Below are 21,182 nucleotides of genomic sequence, written 5' to 3' on the forward strand. Positions count from 1 at the left end.
TTTAAGATCCCAACTTTATATCACTGTCATCGACCGGATTTTCACCCAAAAGCCTAAACACCATAAGTTAAGATAACAAACCATTATTATAAAAAATCTCATGAAAAATTGATTCCAAGTTTTTATAATTTGTGAAGAGTTAGGGGACAAAAAGAAGGGACAACTATCGACTTTCTTCTTCGTGATGGATATCGACAACATAAACTTGATGACTATTACTTAAATCTTCAGAACCTGTATACACCTCCAAATCCTCCTTTATATATACTAACGAAAAATTTCGTATTAAATCTGTGTATAAGTTGTTACACAACTGAAACCAAAAAGAATTTATTATTGATAATAATCGTCTTCGTTACTAAGAAAAACTAATAGAAAAATCACTGAAAACCAAAATCGTGTTAGTAACCGGTAAACTATTCACGATTTGATCATATCCATATTTGATCATATCCATATTTGTAGAATGAGTTTATATATATACCTTGATATTGCTTGACCTTGGTCACAGCAACGACAACACGTGCACGATAGAGGGAATGGGGGTACCTGCGCAGCAAATAATAAAAATAGATCAGAAGAAACTTAAATCGCAAGAAAAAAAAATCTAAAAAGTGAAGAAAAGTGAAAATAATATACCCTAACCGTGTAAAAAAAAATTATCGGGAGAACGATGAGATTTCATCCTTGTTGCAGCATTTTATATAGAAAGCATCAGGTCAAATTTTACAGTTATATAGAATGAGGAAATAGTAAAAAAATCTCAATTAAGGCATCTCATACAAAATAGCCGCATTAAGTTTGTAACCATGAAATTATATATTATCAATAAGAAAAATAATATCTAAAGATATCTTCTCATTTTTTTTTAATTATAGAAAAAAAACAAATAAATAAAATCAATAAGGAAAATAATATCTAAAGATATTTTTTCCTCTTTTTATTTTTATTTTTAATTATAGAAAAAAATTAAGAAAAATAATCTTTGCAAATCATAGTCTTTGCAAAATACTAAAAAAAATCATAATTTTTAAATTTTATTTTGTATTAGCTCCATTGTTTGTTTTGTATTAGCTCCATTCAAATCATAATCTTGGTTCCAAGTCATTCATACAAAATACTAACAAAAATCCAACTGTTGTGTAGGACCACCATAAAAAATTTGCGGAAAAGAGATTCATGACCGGGCTGATCAGGTTTTGCGGAAAAGAGATTCATGAGCGTTTTAATCAGTTTTTTTTTTTAAATTCGTTTTTTTCCCGATTTAATTGATAGTTTGGGGATGTAATTAGGAGAAATTACATTTTTTAAGAATGTAAACGGACACCAGACATTTGACGTTATTTTCTCAGCACGTGATGATCATTCGATTTATCATGATGAAATCGTGGATGTTGTTTTTTATTTTGTTGATTATCATGATGAAATCATGGATTGATATATTCTTGCTATGTTTTGAGATTTTCAAGATTTTGTTATCCAAGACAAGAAGATTTTTCAAAATTTAGTTATTTTATTTTTAGAAAATGCTGGGGCCAGAATATTAGTTTAATTTCAATATTTTATTACTAAAAAAAATTGTGGGGCAAGAATCAACCAAAAACTAAAACTCCCATGAATGAAAACGGCTTAAAAAACTCTGATATTATATAGAGAATAAGCTATAATAAATGTGCAATATCTAGGAATTTTGTAATAATTTGTAAAATCTGCGAATACTCCCAGCCCACAAAAATTGCGTTTCGTGACCGAATAGTTGCGAATCATTCGGGAAAATCGCCGAATTGCTAACCAGCTCAGCGTTACAACTCAAATGATAATTTCTATTAATCTCTTCATCCAATTTAAATTTTTTTCAAACTAGGGCTTTTATAAGCTTAAACCCTCGGTGAAACCTCATTTTAAAATTTTACCCGAAATCGCCAATTATATGACTATACTGTAATGAGGGGAATCACTATGATGAACTCATTCTTACAAGCCTCTTCGGCTGCCGTGTTTTCGAAGACTATAACGAGGAACCCTTTACTAGGGTTTTCCAATTCTTCTTCATCTTGGATAACAAGGGTAAAGTATGCTTGCATTAAAACTACTAGTTTAGATAATATGTTTATGAGATTTGGTGTTCAATATTACTCTTCAGCTGTGCGAAAATCATCTTCCCGAAAATCTAAGAAGTTAGGTCCTGAAGCAGTAGTAGTGGAGAAAGAAGCTTTTTATGTTGTTCGAAAGGGAGATGTTGTTGGTGTTTACAAGAGTTTAATTGATTGCCAAGCTCAAGTTGGTTCGGTAATTCTCTCATTCAGTTCCTATGCATTTGTAATGGTTTAGAGCTCCTTGCTTGTTTTATGATCCTGCATTTTGATTCTTTAGTTTAGCAGTTTGTTAGGATTGTTGGTATCCCAACACAGTTAGTGTATATATAGCTTATTAGATAACAATGGAACCAATGATCAAGTAGTGTCTCAAATTGTGGTTTGTTTTGAATTTAATGTGGATGCTCTTGTAACTGGTAGGCAGTTACGCCTTTGTTTCTGTATGAAGCTGCTAATTTCTGTGTGATTGTGATAGGTGTGTGATCCGTCTGTTAGCGTATTTAAAGGGTATTCTTTACCTAAGGAGACTGAGGAATATCTTTGTTCTCGCGGTCTCCGAAATGCAGTCTATACACTCAGTGCTGTGGATGTGAAGGAAGATCTGTTTGAGAAGCTGGTGCCTTGTCCATTTGAGGTACTTAAACTGACTTTCGCTTTTTGTTTTGCCATCTCAGCTTTTAGGATCTTATATTTGATGAAAACACATCTTTATAAATGGGAAGACATATTATGCATTTAACGAAAATTACATTTTTATGCATTTAATGAAAATTACAATTTCTTAAAGATCGTCTATGCCTAGCTTAGTGGTCCAGTAATATCTAAATTGTAAGCTTCAGATGGGTGACATGTAAATGCTCTTGAAGAAAGATGTTGCTGAGATCTTTGTTTCATCTATATCCATTCTGTTTTTGAACTACTTAATCCTGTTTCTAATTGGTATGTTCTTTGACGGTGCTAAAGGGGCATGTGGAACCATACTTGGTGTATGATGTTGGTGTGAATTGTTTTATTTCGATGCTCAATTTATCATCTTAACTATCATCCTGGAAATACAACTATACCAGAAGATACAAACATTTCTGATTTATAGAACACAGATTGCCTTCTTGTTATAAAAATTCATCTAATTTTGTTTCAGCAACCACCTATATCAGACAAGTCTTTGCCACCAAGCAGTATTGATGTAAGTTGAAGGCCAAAAACAAGTTTGTTGGTTTCAGGGTTTCTATATCTGGCACTCTAGCCGTCAGAAGCTTTAATTTATTTTCTACTTTTATCTGTTCTTTGCAGGATATAAATGGCTCAACCATTCAGATAGCAGGTCCTAGCAAGATAAGCAAACAACCTAGTACAGAAGAGCAACAAGTTAGTTTTTGTAAGTGCTATTTTGTGTTTCTGGAGCAGTTTTACAGCATGTGATTGACTTTTTTTTTTTATAAGCAGGGTTCTTGTTTTGTGGATTTCGATGGTGCTGCAAAAGGAAATCCTGGACCAGCTGGTGCTGGAGCAATAATTCGATCTGAAGATGGGCGTGTGGTATATCTCACTTGGAAACTTTTACATTGGAAATTAACAATGTACTGCTGCTGTCCTTTTGTTTTTGCAAAGAATAGCTCTCTAACTCTGTGTCTCTATAAAGCTCTGTCGACTGCGGGAAGGTGTTGGTATCGCAACCAACAATGTGGCTGAATATCGAGCAATGCTTTTAGGGGTGAAGTACGCCCTTAAGAAAGGTTTCAAGCGAGTTTCTGTACGAGGGGACTCCAAACTCATATGTATGCAGGTTCGTTATTCCTTTCCCTGTGGGTGGTTAAACATTTATCTATTTACTGTGTAGTATATATCAGTTATTAGCATGCCAGTTATTGTAAACTGCAATTTTTATGTTTCTTAAAAGTATCTTTTGACCTCAGTATGTGTATTTAACATTACTTATCACTAAGAGATGGTTCATGGGTTGAGGAGATAAAAATTGAAAGCATCTGATGTACAGTAAAAACTGTTTATCATATACTCCAGATAGTAACAACCTCTCTATTATAATAAAAAATTCAAGCCCCAACCTATGCCAGTTTCAAATAGTAATAACTAATAACCTTTACATTTTAATATTAACTGACTTTTTTTAGGTATTTCCTTAAAGGAATTTACCTCCATATAGTAATAATTGGTGTTACATTGACAAAATATAGACCTTTACATTTTAACATTAACCTTTATGATAAATTGAAAACTTACCCATGGTTGTTGTTTTTATGTTCATGGCTTGTTGATTGGACAAAATTTAGACCTTGCACTTTTTCTAGTCAAACCCCCTATAGTGATAGCCTCTGTATAATATAATTTTTTTATGTCCCCAAGAGTATGCTATAGAAGACTGTTTAATGGTAAACGTAATCGATGTAGCACTGTTGTTGGTCGTCAGTTTCGTTGAGGAATTTTTACGGCTAAACTGTGTGCATTCTCGAGAAAATGTCTGATGCTTTCTCTTACATCACTCCAATCACTTAACTTAGTGTGAGGCGTGAAGTTATTTACTTGTATTAACTTTTCTTTACTCTTCAGGTGTGGGGGGTTGGCGGCAGATCTCTCCCTCACACATCCCTCCCGTCATACCTATCTATCTTTCGACCTAGTTACATAGTCTTGCGTTGTGTTGTTGCTTCCTAATCAAATTTCTTTTCCTATCATTCCACTATTTTCTATTATGAACTCACTTCTCACCTTTGAAGACATCCAATTTTATATGAGAATTCCAATAGTTTAATACAGCTTATTCAAGGGAGAACAAACTTGCATTTTTTGTAGTTTCGACTGAGATTTAATTAATGATCATTCCTTGCATAAAGTGTTTCGCTTTTAAGGATCGAGTATGCTTTACTGGAACAGGTACAGGGTATTTGGAAAACAAAGAGTGAGAACATGAAAATCTTGTGCAAGGAGGCCAAGGAACTTAAAGAGCAGTTTGATTCCTTCAAGATCCTCCATGTTTTAAGGGTATGTGACAAAACAACTTCTTCCAATGTGAGTCAAATAATTATAGGAGTAACTCAATTAGTTATCTAGTGGGAATAATAGCAAGATGCCAACTCAAAAGGTTTGCACGTAACTTTAGTTTCTAATATTTTTCTGAACCCATGTTTAGGATCTCAACTCTGCAGCTGATGCTGAAGCCAACTTGGCTGTTCTCCTAGCAGGTTAGAAAACTTAACGCAGTTAAAGGCTTATCATCAATTTAGTCTGATTTGCAAAAATACGTAATAATGTTTTTGTTCTTGTCCAGAGGGTCAAATTGAGGAGGATTGCCAGTAATCAAACTTGAATCCTGTGATGCTGCTCTTTTTGAAAGATCGCTGACATTGTGCCACTGTTGTTTGGCTCAGTTTTTGGCAGCCTTATGACAGATTAGTCCAATAATTCACGAGCAGGACGATACCAAATTATGATCGAGCTCAAGACACCACTACCCCTTTGGCTAAGGAAACCTGATTCAACTTGCGTACATTTTGGTAGCTGATTCCAGGATTTTAAAGGTTTATATACTGTACATGAAAAAAGAAAAGAAATTGTTTCTCATAGGTATCATATGATAGTGAGCGGTTAATTGGTACAGTTTCCCATTTAAAAAGGCACAGTTTATGTAAGTTAATATTTTCCTCATATTCTTGATGTCATGAAGTGATTCACCGGGCAGAGAGTTGGTAAGATAGTAATTCTTTAGGCATATATCTGGTGGCCTCCGAACCTAGTTTTGCAGGCCAATTAAGACAGTGAGTTGCCATTTTATCCAGGAATTTGAAGAAATGTACAACAGTTCTGGCAAACCCTTATCTTTGTTTTCGCTCTTAACTTCCACTGAAATTTCAATCAATTCCGTACATTATTAATTTCTTTATAGTGAAAAGCATCTCCATGGCTCTTGATCTGATCTTACAAGTTGCCACCTCAGGACTTTGAAATAGAGATTGGAAAGATGAAGCCTTACGGTCACTTAACGGAACATGCCTTGGAAATGGTCCATTTGTAGTTTCAAATGGAATCATTCGGCTTGCTTGCCGACTTCTCCAAGGGGTTTACTTTATGAACAAATCCTACGGGAATTTCGACACTGCTTCAAAGTTCATTTTTTTTTTTTTTTGCTGGCGTACTACAGAGCCTAGTTAGCAATTTGGGATTCGGCAAACGTACGGAACGGCAAACGTACGAGTATTATACGGTTTTGTAAAATCCAGATTCGGTCCAAAATTCGATCAACGGGACGTGATTCGTCAGTAATTCGGAACGGCATAAGTACGTGTATAATTCGATTTATAAATGTGAGTTCGGCTCTGAAAATTCGGTATCTATATATAACAAATAATTTGTATTTATAAGGTCATAGACCAATTTTTATGCATATGTGTGAGTTATTTAAAGAAAAAATAAACTTAATATGATGATATTAATAATATATACAACATTAGTTATCCAAGAGGACATCGTATGGTGGTTTAGATGCTTGGTTAGTGAGTTTGAGATCTCTCTCACCTTCACCTTCAAATCTCTTCAGTCGTTTTTGTTTCATAAAAATTACAACACGTCTAATATTCGGTCGTGTATGCTCGGAAGGCAGTAAAGCCCAAAAAATGGAGTCTTTGGAAAGTAAAAGCTAAAGAATTTATGGCGAATTAAGCGGACGTATCATTCGGAATACGTAAAATTCGTGAACGGTTCGCGAATAATCCGGAAATGCCACATAATACGCGACTTGGGTTCGGAGTTGCAAATGTACGCGAATAAAACGGTAAAATTCGTGATACGGAAAAATTCGCGAATGATTCGCGAATCATTCGCGAACTTACTAACTAGGCTACAGAGTGAGTTAGTTGTGGCAAATTAGAGGAAATTTGGTGCTACCATGGTAGTAGACGAACCCCAAAACAATCTCAATCGGTGGTAACTATCGAGACCCAAAATTACCCAAGACGTGCGAGTGCGCCCTTGGATATTACCTACTTTAACTGCAGTAAGTCTCTCTTACTCTACCCTCTGTGGATAGGGAGGAAGATAAAACATTACCATCAGATAGAATAGAACAGATAGGAGGAAGGGATAATCCGTTTCCTTGTTATTTTTCTCCAGAGAAGAGCGATAATGGCAGCAGTTTCTACACTACATTCTTCTATTTGCAGAACCAATCCTCTCGGATATTCTCTTCCTTCTTCTTCATCAGTTCCATTTCTTGGTTTTCGAAGAAGAAATGGGGTTGCTGCTGCAAGTCTTACCTTTCAATATTTCCCAACTACGAAATCAATTGGTGCTCATAGTAGCACCACAAGGATAAGAGCTGTAGAAGAAGAAACCCTAGTTTCAGAGACTGAGCCAGAAACTGCTTCTACTACAGTAGAAGAAGCTTCTCCCGTTTCTGTTCCTGTCTCTCCTTCTGATTTGCTCACCATGTTCTTTCAGGTAGCTTCCCTCAAATCCCTAATTAATAGTATGTTAGTTTTACCTTGTATAATGCTTCATTAATTACATAAATGAGCCAATTCCGTCCCGGAAATGAGTGATTTTGTGAATAAGCCCTAACATGTCTATTAGTTATTTGAATTTGTGCCCATTCAGTTTTTTGTCTTCCTGTAATTTGTCATTCTTCTGTTTAGTTCTTAATTTTTTTTGTCTTGAAAATGTAGGCTGAAGGGACAATGAGTGAAGCAGATGTCCCAAAGGTGATTAGTGCTTTAGAGGTATGTAAAATCTCATCTTACACTGTATTTCTTGTATCTTTGTGGTGGGTAGCTCTGTTCATTTCTAGGACTATAATTTCTCAAACAAAATAAAAGGTTAGGAAGGGTGTTGGTAGTTTGGGGAAAGGTTCGAGTAGTAAAATGTCGTTGATTATAGGATGGAGACTGGTGGGCATAGTAAAGACTTGGAATACAAATTGAAGTTTTCATGCAATTTTGAGTATGGAATACAAGTGCACTCTCTAATATATTCGTCTATATTTATGTTTTGGCATGCCTATGTGCTGTTTATGTGTGACGCCGACCACTTTCTACTTGCATTCCCTAGAGGAATTCTTAGACAGGGTTGAACATATGCCCGTCTAGTTTAACTTTGGCAGTTGATAATTCTGTTTGTTTTTCAGGAAGTAGAGGGTGTCAGTGATTTGCAAGTTCGGATTGTTGAGAGCATTGCAAGTGTTGAGGTATATTTTGTAAACTTACTTGTTGGATAAACAAAATTAAATTCTTTATCTGTTTGGTATTGGCATGCTATATTTCCCTCTGACATATAGCTATGTCGAAGGAGATCATATACTCGAAGCATATGGGTATTTCTTAACCAGGAATATTCTCTTCAGTATACTTCCGTAATGTGTCGATTTCTTTGTTGTTCGGGGTACAATGTCATGACTCATGACAGACTTAATCGTCAAACTTAGGAAAGGAGAATGACATTAGAAGTGTAGAAATCATGTTGAGATAATATTTGAATAAGATGGAAGCATATAGGCTCAAAATTTGCAATATCGAGGTAATGTATTTAATTTTTTTCAGGATGCGGTCATAACTGATGTCAAAGGTACAATGATGTCACTACTATTTGTGCGTTATAACATGAATTCAGGTTCATAACTATGGTCCATGGCTCATTAAACAAGTATCTTATTCAGTTCGTAGCTGGAAATTATAGCCATAGGTACAAAGTTGGAAACTGCTTGAAAAAAACACGAACAAAATATAGAGCTCTCTCCTACACAAGCCACTAGGCCCACTACTCATGTCTTAAGGAATACATTTGTCAATAGTTGAAATGCCTTGGTGACAAATATAACATGCTCAGGCCATGAGCTACCGCCATTCTTGCTGATTACATGTTCTGTCCTTAATGATTAACCGCTCGTGTATTTACAAAACAGAAAACTTGCTAGCATTAAGTAAGACTCGCTTATTAGTGAATGTTAACTTTGATTTGTTTTTTCTCATGCAGTTATCAAAGCAGACAACAGTTCAAGCTACAGGAGTAGCTTCAAACTTAGTAGAAGTCATTCAAGGATCTGGATTCAAGTTACAAACTCTGAATTTGAGCTTCAAGGATGAAGAAGATAATGTTGAATAGAATTTTGTACAATGTCCTAGTTTATGTACCTTTTTGAAATTCTTTTTATCCCGAACTTTCAACCCTAGAAGTTTGTATGAACATTTTGTGTATTGCCAGGTCTGCAGCTAACTTTTTCTTCTTCCGGCTGACATTCCGGATAATACCGTTACTTTAAACTCTTTGAAGTTACATGTGACAAATGTTACAAAATACAGTTTTTTTCCGAAACATAAAGAAATCACCGACATAAGGTTGAGATACGTTCAAAGAAACGGAAAAAAAACCCACTTGAAAACAAAATACGGTTGTATGTGTATTGTGTAGAGTGTAGAGTATTATTCTGTAGCGGCAGCCTAGATTTTTGTCCCTGTACTTCTGAGTTCTGACCTCCTCGGCTCCTCCTTCACCAGTACTGGAGACTCATTTTCTGTTTTGAAAAAAGCAAACAAGAAATCTTTCGAGAGAGGAAAAGAAGAAAGAAAGAAAAAAAAGAGAAATAAATTGTTCTAGAAGATTCTCTATAGAGAAACCCTAACATTGTGATGCTGTGAAAATGGCGATGCTGATGATGATGTTGAGAAAGAGAGTAATTCCTTCGACCTCGTTTTCTTTGAGATGTTGTTTCTCTTCTTCTTCTTCTACTAGTTTACCATCTAGAGCTGATTTTGTTGGAAAAGGAGGATTTTCTAAAGATGATTGCGTTGCTCCTGTTTCTGATGGAGTTTTAGTAGATGAAGCAGTTTCAGAATTGCAAGCTGGTTTTCTTCAACCTCGTGTTGTTGTCTACGATGGTGGTTGCCGTTTCTGTCACAATGGTACATCTATCTCTCTCATTCTCTCTGTGTTCTTATGCTGGTGTTTGTCTATTTTTCAAATTGTTATCCGTTTCATTGTCTGTGACCAAGATATTCGATCATTTGTCTGTTCATAGTTTTGCTTATCATCATAATGTTTAGGGATTATTTTTCACTGCCAATAATTTATTCAATTTAGGGCATTTTGACAGCGCTTTGACTTTTCCACCATTCTGAACTGTTTTCATTTTAGAAATCATAGCCTTTTTGCTATGCTAATTTGTGAAATGGGGAACTGTTGAGATTCTGTCAGCATTATTTGTTCTGTTGTTTTTATGCGATTCTAAGTTGTAAATTGGTTTCAAGCTTAGTTTCTAAAACCCCTAATTCCCCTATTTTTTTCTGATCAAACAATGGGGTTAAACTCCAAATTCATGTTTAGGCTTTCATCTGGAATCCTTATTATATTTAGGGCAAAGTTCATTCACTCACATTTTTTGGATATGTTCTTAGCAAGTTTTATTGGAATCAACGGTATACTGCATCTTGTTATACTGGACCTGATCTGATGGTACAGGGATAAAGAGGTTGATCAAGATTGACAAGTTTAAGCAGATCAAATTCTGTTGCCTTCAGTCTCAGGTAGCTGAACAGTACATGGACTACTGTGGTGTTGATCGAGAAAGTGTTCTTCGTCGGTTCTTGTTTGTTGAAGGCCCAAATACGTTCTCCCAAGGTTCCACAGGTAAGATGGTGTGATAAGTGTTTTCCTGCATACTGTTCTTTATCTTCTAAGCAATGTCTGTCCCTTCTTGTTAAGTTTCTTACACAGATGCTTATTGTATTCTTCTACTCAAGCTTAGGATGTCACAACTTTTAAAATCAGATTGAAAGCAGTGATGCTAGTGGTTTCAAACCTTCATTTTCCTTCATACACTTTTAGTTGGTTATACAAATTTAGCTGTTCAAATTTGACTTCGCGTCCGGTCAAGCTAGATTGTTGATCTTTTGTGTTATTCACATTTGACAAGGGAATTTAAGTGTTAATATTATATTTGCATTTCCACAGTGTGATTAGTATGAGTCTGCTGATAGACGTTCTAGGTAGTGCATGTGAACCTTAAAAGTGTAGTTGTTTTGGCCACTTCTAGTTATAGCCTTGGTGGATCTGATGAGTTAGAACTAGCATATATTCCGAAACCGCTAACATAGATTTGATGGTGGTATTACCAGTCAATACTAACATATGAACAAGGAACCTTGAAACCTTCAGTTGCTTCTATTATAATGCCATCTTATGTCTACATTTGCAAATACAAAACCTCCTATCTGCTATTCCGATTCTTTAAGAGGTGGACGATACATGCACACACACACTTACAACATGTGTTAATGAGCGTCTCTTACAGCTCCAGTTCTAATCACTTCCTGACATGGTTTTGCAGCTGCATTGCGGGTTGCGTCTTATTTACCATTGCCGTACTCAGCATTGAAAGCTCTGATGATTATTCCAGCTCCAGTGAGAGATGCAGTGTATGATTATGTTGCCAAACACCGCTATGATTGGTTCGGGAAAGAAGAAGATTGCGAAGCTTTGCAGGATCCAGAAATACTTCAGCGTTTTGTTGACAGAAAAGAAATTTGGGATCGGTGTTGGGAGAAGTACCGCGAAGATCAGTCAGAGTAGGCATTCTGTCAGTGTTGTGTAGTTAAAGGGCTAAAGAGGTGTTGGGTCATATTTGGAGGCAGCTGATTTTGTGTTTTGAGTAGGTCAGAGTAACACATTTTGCAGGTGGTAGTACTGATCATTTTGAAAATATGTTAATATTTTTTCAGTCTTTCTGAGGGATGAAAAAAATAGTAAAGATGCTTCATACGTGAAACTCGTTTTAACAGATAAAATTTGTTACTAAAACCTTACTATATTTTACACTGAAATAAATTGAAGAGTTGGAACAATATATGATCTCATTGATTGTTTTCGAAATTTCTTGCATGATACAAAATGACCTCCTGTAAAGGGGACGAGCGAAGTAAAACTCACCCTTATCTGTTAATTGATCATACAGACCCGCATTCACTGTTTATGCCGCTTGCTGACCTGAATATTAATGGGCTAACCCCTCAAATAGTAGGAAACAGGTAGATTTCTTTATAGCTCAAGTCATAGATATTTCAATGGGTGAAATGGTTTTACACCTGCATTTGATTGCTTCCTGTATACCATTACCATACTCAGCCTCAAAAGTTCTGGTGATTATCCCTTCCCCAGAGACAGATGCTGTTATGACTACATTGCCAACCACCGCCATGATTGGTTTGTGAAGGAACAAAATTGCCAATCTCTGCAAGATCTAGAAATAAATACTACAGGGTTCTGCAGGCAGGAAAGATTTCTGGATGGGTCCTAGGTGTTGGCAAAAGAACCATAACTTCCGGCTAGGCACTCTTTTAATATTGCCAGCAGCTAGAGGGCTGGTGTGAAAATGGAAAACACACAAAAACTCTTGCAAGTATACAAGGTCAAGTTTTAGTATAGAAAGTAAGAATGGGATCAGTCCACAGTGAGTGGGAGCATACAAGAAATTATCCTAAGCTATCAATGGGTGCAAAGCACTATGGCAGTGAGCAAGGCAAGGTAATATGGCAGATGCAAAGAACCAAAACAGTTAACAAACCAAAGCAGTTAACACAAGATGGCAAAACAGCAAAGATTAAATGGCAGAGGATATAAAATAAAAAAAGCAGGGAACCAAGGCTGTAAGCCAAGGGCAGGGGGAGTTTGTGCACTGATTTCAGTGCACAACAGCTACAAATTGCAAGGAATTAAGCAAGCAAAACAGGTAAGGAGATAAACTGAACAGGAAGCAAAACAGAACTGAATTTAAGTGACTGTAAAAGGGATTGTGGCTAAGCTAAGGCTTAGTATCCACCTTGTGTCCTAATCAAACAACATATTTCTAGGTTGAGTTGAAAATCCTATGCATACATCTAGAATGTGAGGAAAACTAATTTGCTCACTAGTTTGCCCCTAGCATTGACTGTCTTTTGACAGAACAATCAATCACAGGCACTATGAGCATTAACCTCTTCCCATTGCTCAAGCAAAACAGGGCAAGGAGTTAACTATCCTAGCAACTTGTCATTTGACAGTGCATAAGGCTTCAACTGAGCCTTAACTTAATGCTACTTAGCTCATGCTCAACATATTACATACACAAGCATTCATCATACAAGATAATTCAAATAACATACACATAACATTCAACTGTCAACTATGATAAAGGGACTGAATTTGAAATTGTAATGAAAATTTCTTCAAAATGTCTACTGGCTAGTCCAGAGATGCCGAATTTTACAACCCTAACACCCTTTTATAGTTACAGCCAAAAGAAAACTAAAATCCCCAAATCAGTGAAATTAGGGTTTTACAAAAAATCCTTACCTAATCTCTGAAAACGATTGATAGCTCTCACCCATGCTTCCTTGTCGTCTGCTGATACTACCCATGCCTTCGATTTATTCTCTAACCTCACCTATTTCATCAACTCCTAACCTAGGGTTCCTGTGAGATGAAACGAGTAGGAGGTGATGTAATAAGTGGCTAGAAAAGTAGGTCTAAGTGATGATGGCTCGAGTGGTGATGGTTGAATGATTTGGGGGGAGAAGATGGTGGAGTGATTTGGGGGAGAAGATGGTGGTGATGGAGACAGCGTCGCTGTTTCAGAAGAGGGGAAGAAGGAGATGGCTCGATGGGTTTTGGCAGAAGGGTGCGTTTGGTGCGGGTAATAGGGTTAGGTTGCTTAGGTGTTAAACGGGATCATCAAATTTGATGTTTTGTGAAGGGAATCCGTGGGATGATAACTTCTGAAACGGATCTAACGGCGAGATGGAGACAGATTATGAGCGACCGTTGGATGCAAAAATACAACGAAACTAACGGCTCAAGATGGAGTTAGGTGCTGTAGTGTTGGTAAGGTGCATCGAAATCTGATGCATGATGACGCAGCGACCGTTGGATGATGGAATGGATCCAATCTTACGGTTAAGAAGGAAAACGGGTTTGGGTATTGAATTTTGGGTTTAGGATATGGATTTGGGCTTAAGAATTGGATTTGGGCTTAGGTAATCTTGAGCCCACTTCTTCTTTAAGAAGAATTTCTTCCTTTTTAAGCCCATTTTTATCCTTGAGTCTTCCATAACACATTCTTCACTTCTTTTCCGCTAGAGATTCCACCGGCTTTCTCCCGTGTCTTTGCACTTTTTGGCTCCGCAACTCATCTAGTCTTTATTTGGTACCTAAAAATACAAAATTAATTAATAAAAATATTTATTCTTGAAAACAATGAAAATACAGAATATGGGATAAAATGTAGAATTAATGCACAAAAGATGAGTTAAATGCCAAGAAAAATATATAGAAATATGCACTTTTTAGCACTCATCAAGGGCTCAAGGAACAAGTGTTGGGTCACATTTGGATGCAGCTGTTTTTTGTGTTCCGCTGTATGTCACAGTAATCACAAACGGCGACTCTAAAGATTGTGCTATACAGACTTGTTTGAACATATAGAAAATTGTAATTGTACCTACCTGTATTTATACTGAAATGAGTTGACAAGACAAAATTTTATCAATAGTGCCTCCTTTATATGCATACAGTGTTAACATAATCTAGCCTGACGAGCTCATTCGGCATGTTCTCCATGATATGGATCATTCATCATATTCTAACCATGGGAAGAACCAAAACTACAAAACTAAACAAGATTGAACTACTGTGAAGCATATATAGCTCAGAACTACAAAATTTGGAAGATGAATATCCTGCTAAAGAAGACATATTTCAACTAGTTATCATCACCATCATCCTCACCAGTCCACTTGTTCCAGTCCTTATCCACATGTTTTTGCGCCCAGACAAGTGCTGCGCGTGCGGCTTGTGGAGCACCAGGAAGTCCTCTTTCAGTCAATGTATCAGCCATATCGATAAAAGGGATGACTAGAAGTGTGCCCGGACCTCCATACTCAGTATGTAAAAAAGTATTGAAGATCTGTTCGCATATAAATGACAACAAAGAACATTGAGAGCCCTTTAACCACAGAGCTCATAAGCCACAAAGTTCATTACTTTGCAAACAGAACAATTCTAGTGTTGCATATACAAAACAGCTTGTGCAATTGTGTATGATATCAGAGGTACAGACTCCAAATTATGGGTATGTTCTACTAGGCTAACATTTAAGCATTATAATCGACTTGGAATTGCCGGGACTGAGTCTCATACTTCAGGTCAGTAGTTGAGTCCCTGCACTGACCCTATCTCAGTATTTCTAATTCACTAATTCCTGGTTACAGGAAAACAACACGCTGAGAATTGAATAATACCTCAGTACAGATTCCAACAACTTCTTCAATAGAATCTCCATAGATATCCTTCTTTGAGAGTTTCTTAATCAGATTAGCCCTAAATTTCTCAGTTTCCTGAAACCCAAAACATAAAACATAAAATTCTTAATGGGTTATCAAGGAATCACTGTAAAGAAGGAAAAAAGAGTGACAGAGAAGACTTACAGCTTCTGCAAATTCAGGTATGGGGTCTGGAAACTTGTACTCAGAAGCTCCATTAATCTGCTTATTCTTTGAAGAGAAAAATGAGAATAGAACTGAAGGAGATGGTGATGTTGTTGTTCTTTTAAGTGTTAATGGAAACGATGAGGAAGAAGAAGATTTAGAGATGGATGAAAAGAAGGAAACAGATGTTGATGATAGTGAAGAGTTTAAAGAAGTTGAATTTTGATTTGAAGTAATTGGAGTAACAGATGAAAAAGCTGCTGCTTTACTCATTGCCATCTCTCACTAAAACCCTCAATCTCTATTTTTCTTATGTCTCTCTAAAACCCTCACTCTCTATCTCTCTCTATCTTATCTGTAAAAGATAGAATTGTAAATAGATTCCATGTTGAACTTATATAGAAAGAGGAAGATAAAATGTTTTCCAGATGGGCAAGGTTCAACCTCTGCTAGTCTTTTTTTCAACCTCTACTAGTCTGCTTACTTAAAAAGAGTCTTTAAAAGGGGCAGCTCCCGCAAGGGCTGGGGTTCCATGTTTTGCTAGCCGGTTGCCAACCAAAAGCGCTTATGCTTCTCCAGGAGTACAAGTAAAACCAAAACCCCAATTATGATATCCCTTCTCTCCCTTCTTATTATAGAGAGAAACCGCCTAAACCGAAGAAAGGGGAAAAATGAGGAAGAAAAAAAAAGTGGAAATAGACTTAACAGACGATAAGAGGACTAAACTGGAACAAGAGTACCAGGTTATGACAAGAAGCAAACTTGTCTCTTTGCTTCATTCACGACCTTCCTAGGTGCGGACCATTAGAGGAAGACCACTTTGGTCTACCTCTCCTCCACCACAGGATCTGATAGGGATGGGATTTAAAGGTGTTAATAGGGCCTGCACAATTTTGTTGGATGGTTGGATTTCATTGGTCCACAATTGGACCATGAAATTTGGTCTACCATTAGCTTTTTCCCTTCACAAACTGACCTGAATAACTAGTTTAAATATACATTATATTTTTTTCAGAACCATACAACAAATATATACATACAAAGTACATTTTACATTTCTACTGGTACAAAAAAACAACAGCCGAAAAGCCAACAGACTACTATTACAGACACAAGATCACAAATTCCTCTCATGTGGTTCAAGCCAAGGAAAGCCCAGGAAGTCCAACACTTCCTTTTCTGTATTGAGACTCAAACTTTTAGTTGCTCGTGCACCCTGCATTTATTTTCAAAACTAGTGAGGTACAAGACAACCATGAGAAGGAAGGGGGAAATGCATCTAAGGAAGAAATGAGCTTAGTAAACATGCTTGTCATTATAATTATACCTTTTTCCCATCTGAACCTTGAGTAGCCAAAAACAGCCCTGTATCGTCGAGTCGGTAGCCCTTGGATTCAGCAATAATCCTCAACCTAAATCCATTCAGAGAAAAACATCAGTATAAAGGCACAACTCATCCCATCCCATCCCATCCCACGAACATGATACCATGTTTTTGAAATTCAGTAGGCAGAAGGAAAAAAAAAAAGAGAACAGTTATACCCACCTCCTGTTCAGAACATCATTTCCTGTCCACGCTATTAGTCCAAATGCATATATATCCCTCGGGTAAACCTAGAAAAAGATGATGGTTATACATTCCAGAGAATGATTTCAGTTGCCAGATATTGCCATTCAGTTATTCTAACCATGTGAGTTTAACCTGGATAATAAAAGATTGATAAGAGGATTTGTTTGATTTCCCAAAGTCCATCTCTGTACCAGGCTAATGGAATCTCAAAGTACTTTAGTACACTATTCCATCTGATTTTGCAAAATCAACAAGTTAGATTCTATATGATACCTTTAAGTCTATCCTGTGCCGCATCTCCCTACCAGGATATGTACAAAGACCAAAATATGTATCGACCCCTGAATCAGTACCCTGCATGAGTTGCAAAACAAAAACAAAAAAAATCACAATTAGATTGGGATTAGCACAGCCAATTTATAAAATCCATGAGAGCAGAACACAGCGGTACAAGTACATCTGTTTGTTCGCATACGATCCAATGAAATCCGAAGTTCGGAGAAAACTGTAAGTCTTTGATCGTCGGATTATGCATAAATCTCAGATTCAGCCACACAAGGGTTCATTCTACTGACAGATAATTCTTTGGTATGATATGACGCGGTCAGATCTTGAACCATACTTCATCTTTAACTATAGACATGTGTACACGTAATATTTTCTTCAGGTAGGAATATGTTTTCCTATAGTTTTTTTTTTTTTTTTTTACAGTCAAATATGCAACAGATTGACCTTTACCATAACATACGCCGAAATAAGAGATGCTAATACCTCTTCGCTGTGGGTGCTGAAGATCAAATCTTCTCTTAAGAAGTTTAGATCCTTCAGATGCTTCACGTATTTTGCAAGAAAACCTTTATGACTGCAGATATTGGACAAAGTGGGTTAGCTTTACTAAACCAATAGGACAACCAGAACCACAAAAATCTGGGAGAAACTAGACAGACGGGATTAAGTGCGGAAAATGTAATTATTATGGACAGATTTAAGCCGAGAGAAATATCAAAGTAAGGGAAAACATTTTCTTAAGAAGCGAACTTGACCTTGTCCCATCAGGGTGTGTAATTACAATGTCCATGTCCCCACAAGTAGCTTTACCGCGTCTAAATGATCCTCCGCAGACAACGCTTACCTGCAACAACATGACAATAAAAAAATGGAATCATGACGGTCACCAAGGAAACAAATACACATAGTGATCAAAGGCTCCTCACTACAAAATATCACACTTGAGAACGGAACAATCGTCTCTCTCACCCCAGGTAAAACTTCTTCACCAGCTTTCTGAAGTAGAAGCTCCATATCTTGAACCTATGACCAAAGGAGAAATAAAACTTAATAGAGGTCATGTGACTATAATGAGTTTGAAGTCAATAATACTACAATCCTTCGAGTTCTAAGACAGACATCTATATCAGACCTCATTGCGCGGAATCCTTTTCTTGATATCTTCGAAATACTCCAAGCCTACCCTCTGTGAATGTGTTAGTGAGTCCTCATTCTTCAAATCATTCAACGTGCGGTGGCCTTTTTCATACAGTTTAAGAGCTGTAGCTGGACCAATACCCCAAACTTCCCCAAACAGGTTGATTGTCCTTACCTTTACAGGTTTGAAAAAAAACAATAGATTTTAAAGTGGTCTACCAGATACATGAACCAATGAATTCGACAATGCTACAGTGGAAGTGAAAAGTCCTTCTAAGAACCTGTAAAACACCTTTTCATCGGTCTCAAAATGTTCCAGCTTTGATAGCTTTCCGGTAGTCACAATCTCATGGATCTGTTTGCATGAAATGATAAATCAGTACCGAAAATATTGAGTTGCCTGGTGGAAAGAAAGCATGCAACACTGCTCCCACTTCTGTGAGCATAAACTCTCAACAAAGACAGATTAAAAAACAGAATTATGAATATAACAAGTTATGGCATTTAAATCCGACTAAGGGAACATTCTCTTACATGATCCTGCATTGATTTCCCAATTGTAGGCAAGTGTTTAACCTGGTCCACACTTTCAATTTTAAACGGCAACTCTTCAATCACCGGAATAGCCTTGTAATAGCTAAATGACCTACGATCCTCTCCTAATGCTGTTAATTGATACCAATATCATGTTAGATCCTTGAATGAACAACTGTAGAACAGGTTTAGAATCTACATATAGGGCTAAACTAGAGCACATTTACACCTCTATAGATGTTGATAAGCTTTCCGAAAATCTCAGTGATGTTCCTGTTTAAATCAGGAGGAGCATATGGCAGTGACACCTGCAATTAAATTATTGAATAAAAGTATTTGTCAGACTGTCAAAAAGCTATAGATACAAAATTTGAGTAATGATAGTCAAATCTTACATCCTTATTGGTGCTTCGTTCAAAAGAGTCTCCATCAAAATTATCTTCCCCATCTCTTGTTTTCACTCTGTCACTCTCTTTACTAACTGCTGGTGAAACACTTGCATGCTCAGGCGAATGTCTGGCCTTTTTATCACGTGGTGATTCATTATCATCGGATTGGCTACCTTCAGACTTATTTGTGACACGGTCAATAGATTTAGGTGATTCATTATCCCCTTCTGCTTCAGTTTTTAGACTGTACAACTCTTCAGAGACCTTTTCTCCTAATTTCAAGCTTTCCTCCAACCACTGGTAAAGAAGCACACTCTGAAATCGCAAAGTAAACCTGATCAACATGGATTATTTTAAAAAAAGCAGCTCCTTTAAATCAACAAATCCTACTTTGCAACATCACACTCTGTATCAGCCAATTGGAATTTTTGGTCTGAGTTCAAAAGATCAACTAGGCACCTAAATATTGATGTAAAACTGAAAACAAATCCACGATTTGAAATCATAGTTTAATACGACAAGTTCAACTTCCCTGAGTATACACATGGGTACATAGCAAACCTTAAAATGATAAGAGAAAGTGCTTAGGAATGATATGAAACTCACTCCTTTAAAGTGAGTCAAGCTTTCTTTACACACTTTCTCAAGAAGGGCTTTCGAGTTCATGGCTAAAATATGAGCGACCCTCTTTGAAAATTGATCCTCAACTGTCCCTTCCATTTGCACCAACTTTTGCTTCCAAATCTGTGTGCAAAAGAACATCTTTAGTACATTGCTGATGTTAAGTAAGAATCTAAAATAAAGATTTCTTCTTGGACGTCTCACTTGAGATGTTCATCTTTTTATTGAAACCTAGAGTGGAATTTGAAGGCAAAATAGAATATTCAAGCATTTGCGCCTTTGGATTTGTTCCTAAAACTAACAAATGTCATTTCATTATTCCAATCAGCAGTATGTAATTGAGGCTAAAAAACTGCAGAAATGAGAGTTAAGGAGAATAAAATAGAAACAGAATCCAGATTTACAGTAACCTAATATCAAATCAAAAAGGGGGACATGGGTTTTCAAGAGAATAGAGCATACCACTAATGAAAAAGTATGAGAAGAGAGACTCAGACCTGTAATCTTCGAGGTTGAACTCCAATGTCGACTAAGAAAAAGATCAAACCATGGAACAGACCACCACCACCAACAGATTCTTGATCCACTGCAGAAGTTAGCCGCTTCTTTGGGGTTGTTGCTCTCTTTGGCGCCATTAATCAACTAATAACTGTCTCTAGAAAAACAGCCACTGATAACGTCTTTGTCTCTAATGTGCGATTTTTCTCTTTCACAGCAAAAGCGGGAGCGCAGGAGAAACCAAAGTACATGTAAATGGTGTTTTCCAAATTTGACTTACGTGGACGTGATAGACCACGTGTCAGTAGGGATGGCCATGAGGCCGGTATCTCAATCCAAATCACCGCCGACCGCCCCGTTCGTAACAAAAGACATTAGACTAATTTCAATGGGCTGTGTGTCAAAACAAAAATCCTATGGGCTGTGTTAAAAAAAAAGGGAAACTTAGGCGCAGGCCCAAAAAAATTAATATTCTCACTGTCAGGTGCATAATTAATTTTAGGTACCGTGACACCCATAATTATTTCGGTGACATCCATAATTATATGAAATTATTAAAAATGTCTGCATGACTAGTTATGTATCCGCATGA

At 36.8% G+C, this 21,182-nt stretch overlaps 5 protein-coding genes across 8 annotated transcripts; 3 read left to right on the forward strand and 2 right to left on the reverse strand.

Annotated features, from left to right (window-relative positions):
- Nucleotides 1-1,848: 1,848 nt before the first annotated feature.
- LOC113318118 lies at nucleotides 1,849-5,761 on the forward strand. 3 transcript variants are annotated; one of them, XM_026566243.1, is made up of 9 exons: nucleotides 1,849-2,289; nucleotides 2,572-2,730; nucleotides 3,238-3,282; nucleotides 3,390-3,464; nucleotides 3,543-3,635; nucleotides 3,739-3,882; nucleotides 4,989-5,096; nucleotides 5,245-5,296; nucleotides 5,383-5,761. In XM_026566243.1, the coding sequence occupies exons 1-9, from the start codon at nucleotides 1,945-1,947 to the stop codon at nucleotides 5,409-5,411; spliced, it is 1,050 nt and encodes a 349-aa protein (XP_026422028.1). In that variant the 5' UTR covers nucleotides 1,849-1,944; the 3' UTR covers nucleotides 5,412-5,761. The 3 variants fall into 3 exon arrangements, with proteins under 3 accessions (XP_026422028.1, XP_026422029.1, XP_026422030.1); XM_026566244.1 differs by having other exon boundaries at nucleotides 5,483-5,759; XM_026566245.1 differs by lacking the exon at nucleotides 3,238-3,282.
- A 1,407-nt stretch (nucleotides 5,762-7,168) lies between these two features.
- Nucleotides 7,169-9,395, forward strand: LOC113318121. The gene is made up of 4 exons (XM_026566247.1): nucleotides 7,169-7,547; nucleotides 7,772-7,825; nucleotides 8,230-8,289; nucleotides 9,075-9,395. The coding sequence occupies exons 1-4, from the start codon at nucleotides 7,233-7,235 to the stop codon at nucleotides 9,201-9,203; spliced, it is 558 nt and encodes a 185-aa protein (XP_026422032.1). The 5' UTR covers nucleotides 7,169-7,232; the 3' UTR covers nucleotides 9,204-9,395.
- Nucleotides 9,396-9,605: 210 nt separating this feature from the next.
- LOC113318120 (uncharacterized protein YuxK-like) lies at nucleotides 9,606-11,938 on the forward strand. The gene is made up of 3 exons (XM_026566246.1): nucleotides 9,606-10,000; nucleotides 10,557-10,724; nucleotides 11,425-11,938. The coding sequence occupies exons 1-3, from the start codon at nucleotides 9,739-9,741 to the stop codon at nucleotides 11,664-11,666; spliced, it is 672 nt and encodes a 223-aa protein (XP_026422031.1). The 5' UTR covers nucleotides 9,606-9,738; the 3' UTR covers nucleotides 11,667-11,938.
- Nucleotides 11,939-14,225: 2,287 nt separating this feature from the next.
- On the reverse strand, nucleotides 14,226-16,008 carry LOC113317550 (protein PLASTID REDOX INSENSITIVE 2, chloroplastic-like). 2 transcript variants are annotated; one of them, XM_026565687.1, is made up of 4 exons: nucleotides 15,554-16,008; nucleotides 15,368-15,463; nucleotides 14,856-15,033; nucleotides 14,226-14,278 (listed from the first exon to the last, which is right to left on the reverse strand). In XM_026565687.1, exons 1-4 carry the CDS (start codon nucleotides 15,830-15,832, stop codon nucleotides 14,268-14,270), a joined length of 564 nt encoding a protein of 187 aa, XP_026421472.1. In that variant the 5' UTR covers nucleotides 15,833-16,008; the 3' UTR covers nucleotides 14,226-14,267. The 2 variants fall into 2 exon arrangements, with proteins under 2 accessions (XP_026421472.1, XP_026421471.1); XM_026565686.1 differs by lacking the exon at nucleotides 14,226-14,278 and having other exon boundaries at nucleotides 14,436-15,033.
- A 517-nt stretch (nucleotides 16,009-16,525) lies between these two features.
- On the reverse strand, nucleotides 16,526-20,791 carry LOC113317549 (DNA polymerase lambda-like). Its single transcript, XM_026565685.1, has 14 exons — nucleotides 20,590-20,791; nucleotides 20,078-20,215; nucleotides 19,478-19,786; nucleotides 19,312-19,390; nucleotides 19,083-19,213; nucleotides 18,841-18,903; nucleotides 18,544-18,723; nucleotides 18,381-18,434; nucleotides 18,167-18,255; nucleotides 17,895-17,985; nucleotides 17,397-17,477; nucleotides 17,100-17,167; nucleotides 16,881-16,965; nucleotides 16,526-16,769 (listed from the first exon to the last, which is right to left on the reverse strand). Exons 1-14 carry the CDS (start codon nucleotides 20,725-20,727, stop codon nucleotides 16,671-16,673), a joined length of 1,605 nt encoding a protein of 534 aa, XP_026421470.1. The 5' UTR covers nucleotides 20,728-20,791; the 3' UTR covers nucleotides 16,526-16,670.
- Between the last annotated feature and the right edge of the window lie 391 nt (nucleotides 20,792-21,182).

Source organism: Papaver somniferum, chromosome 10, assembly GCF_003573695.1.
Source record: "Papaver somniferum cultivar HN1 chromosome 10, ASM357369v1, whole genome shotgun sequence".
Classification (NCBI taxonomy): domain Eukaryota; kingdom Viridiplantae; phylum Streptophyta; class Magnoliopsida; order Ranunculales; family Papaveraceae; genus Papaver; species Papaver somniferum.

Bases quoted from the DNA above. Each gene is read 5' to 3' on its own strand.
- LOC113318118 (XM_026566243.1), top strand. From the start codon at position 1,945: ATGAGGGGAATCACTATGATGAACTCATTCTTACAAGCCTCTTCGGCT. The intron at 3,465-3,542 runs GTTAGTTTTTGT...TTTTATAAGCAG, and splicing joins CTAGTACAGAAGAGCAACAA to GGTTCTTGTTTTGTGGATTT. The intron at 5,297-5,382 runs GTTAGAAAACTT...GTTCTTGTCCAG, and splicing joins CTTGGCTGTTCTCCTAGCAG to AGGGTCAAATTGAGGAGGAT.
- LOC113318121 (XM_026566247.1), top strand. From the start codon at position 7,233: ATGGCAGCAGTTTCTACACTACATTCTTCTATTTGCAGAACCAATCCT. The intron at 7,548-7,771 runs GTAGCTTCCCTC...TTGAAAATGTAG, and splicing joins TGCTCACCATGTTCTTTCAG to GCTGAAGGGACAATGAGTGA. The intron at 7,826-8,229 runs GTATGTAAAATC...TTTGTTTTTCAG, and splicing joins AGGTGATTAGTGCTTTAGAG to GAAGTAGAGGGTGTCAGTGA.
- LOC113318120 (XM_026566246.1), top strand. From the start codon at position 9,739: ATGGCGATGCTGATGATGATGTTGAGAAAGAGAGTAATTCCTTCGACC. The intron at 10,001-10,556 runs GTACATCTATCT...CTGATGGTACAG, and splicing joins TTGCCGTTTCTGTCACAATG to GGATAAAGAGGTTGATCAAG. The intron at 10,725-11,424 runs GTAAGATGGTGT...ATGGTTTTGCAG, and splicing joins GTTCTCCCAAGGTTCCACAG to CTGCATTGCGGGTTGCGTCT.
- LOC113317550 (XM_026565686.1), bottom strand. From the start codon at position 15,832: ATGGCAATGAGTAAAGCAGCAGCTTTTTCATCTGTTACTCCAATTACT. The intron at 15,464-15,553 runs GTAAGTCTTCTC...TTTGGGTTTCAG, and splicing joins TACCTGAATTTGCAGAAGCT to GAAACTGAGAAATTTAGGGC. The intron at 15,034-15,367 runs GTATTATTCAAT...ATATGCGAACAG, and splicing joins TTGTTGGAATCTGTACTGAG to ATCTTCAATACTTTTTTACA.
- LOC113317549 (XM_026565685.1), bottom strand. From the start codon at position 20,727: ATGGCGCCAAAGAGAGCAACAACCCCAAAGAAGCGGCTAACTTCTGCA. The intron at 20,216-20,589 runs GTCTGAGTCTCT...TTTTGCACACAG, and splicing joins TTCAACCTCGAAGATTACAG to ATTTGGAAGCAAAAGTTGGT. The intron at 18,904-19,082 runs GTAAGAGAATGT...TCATGCAAACAG, and splicing joins GGAAATCAATGCAGGATCAT to ATCCATGAGATTGTGACTAC.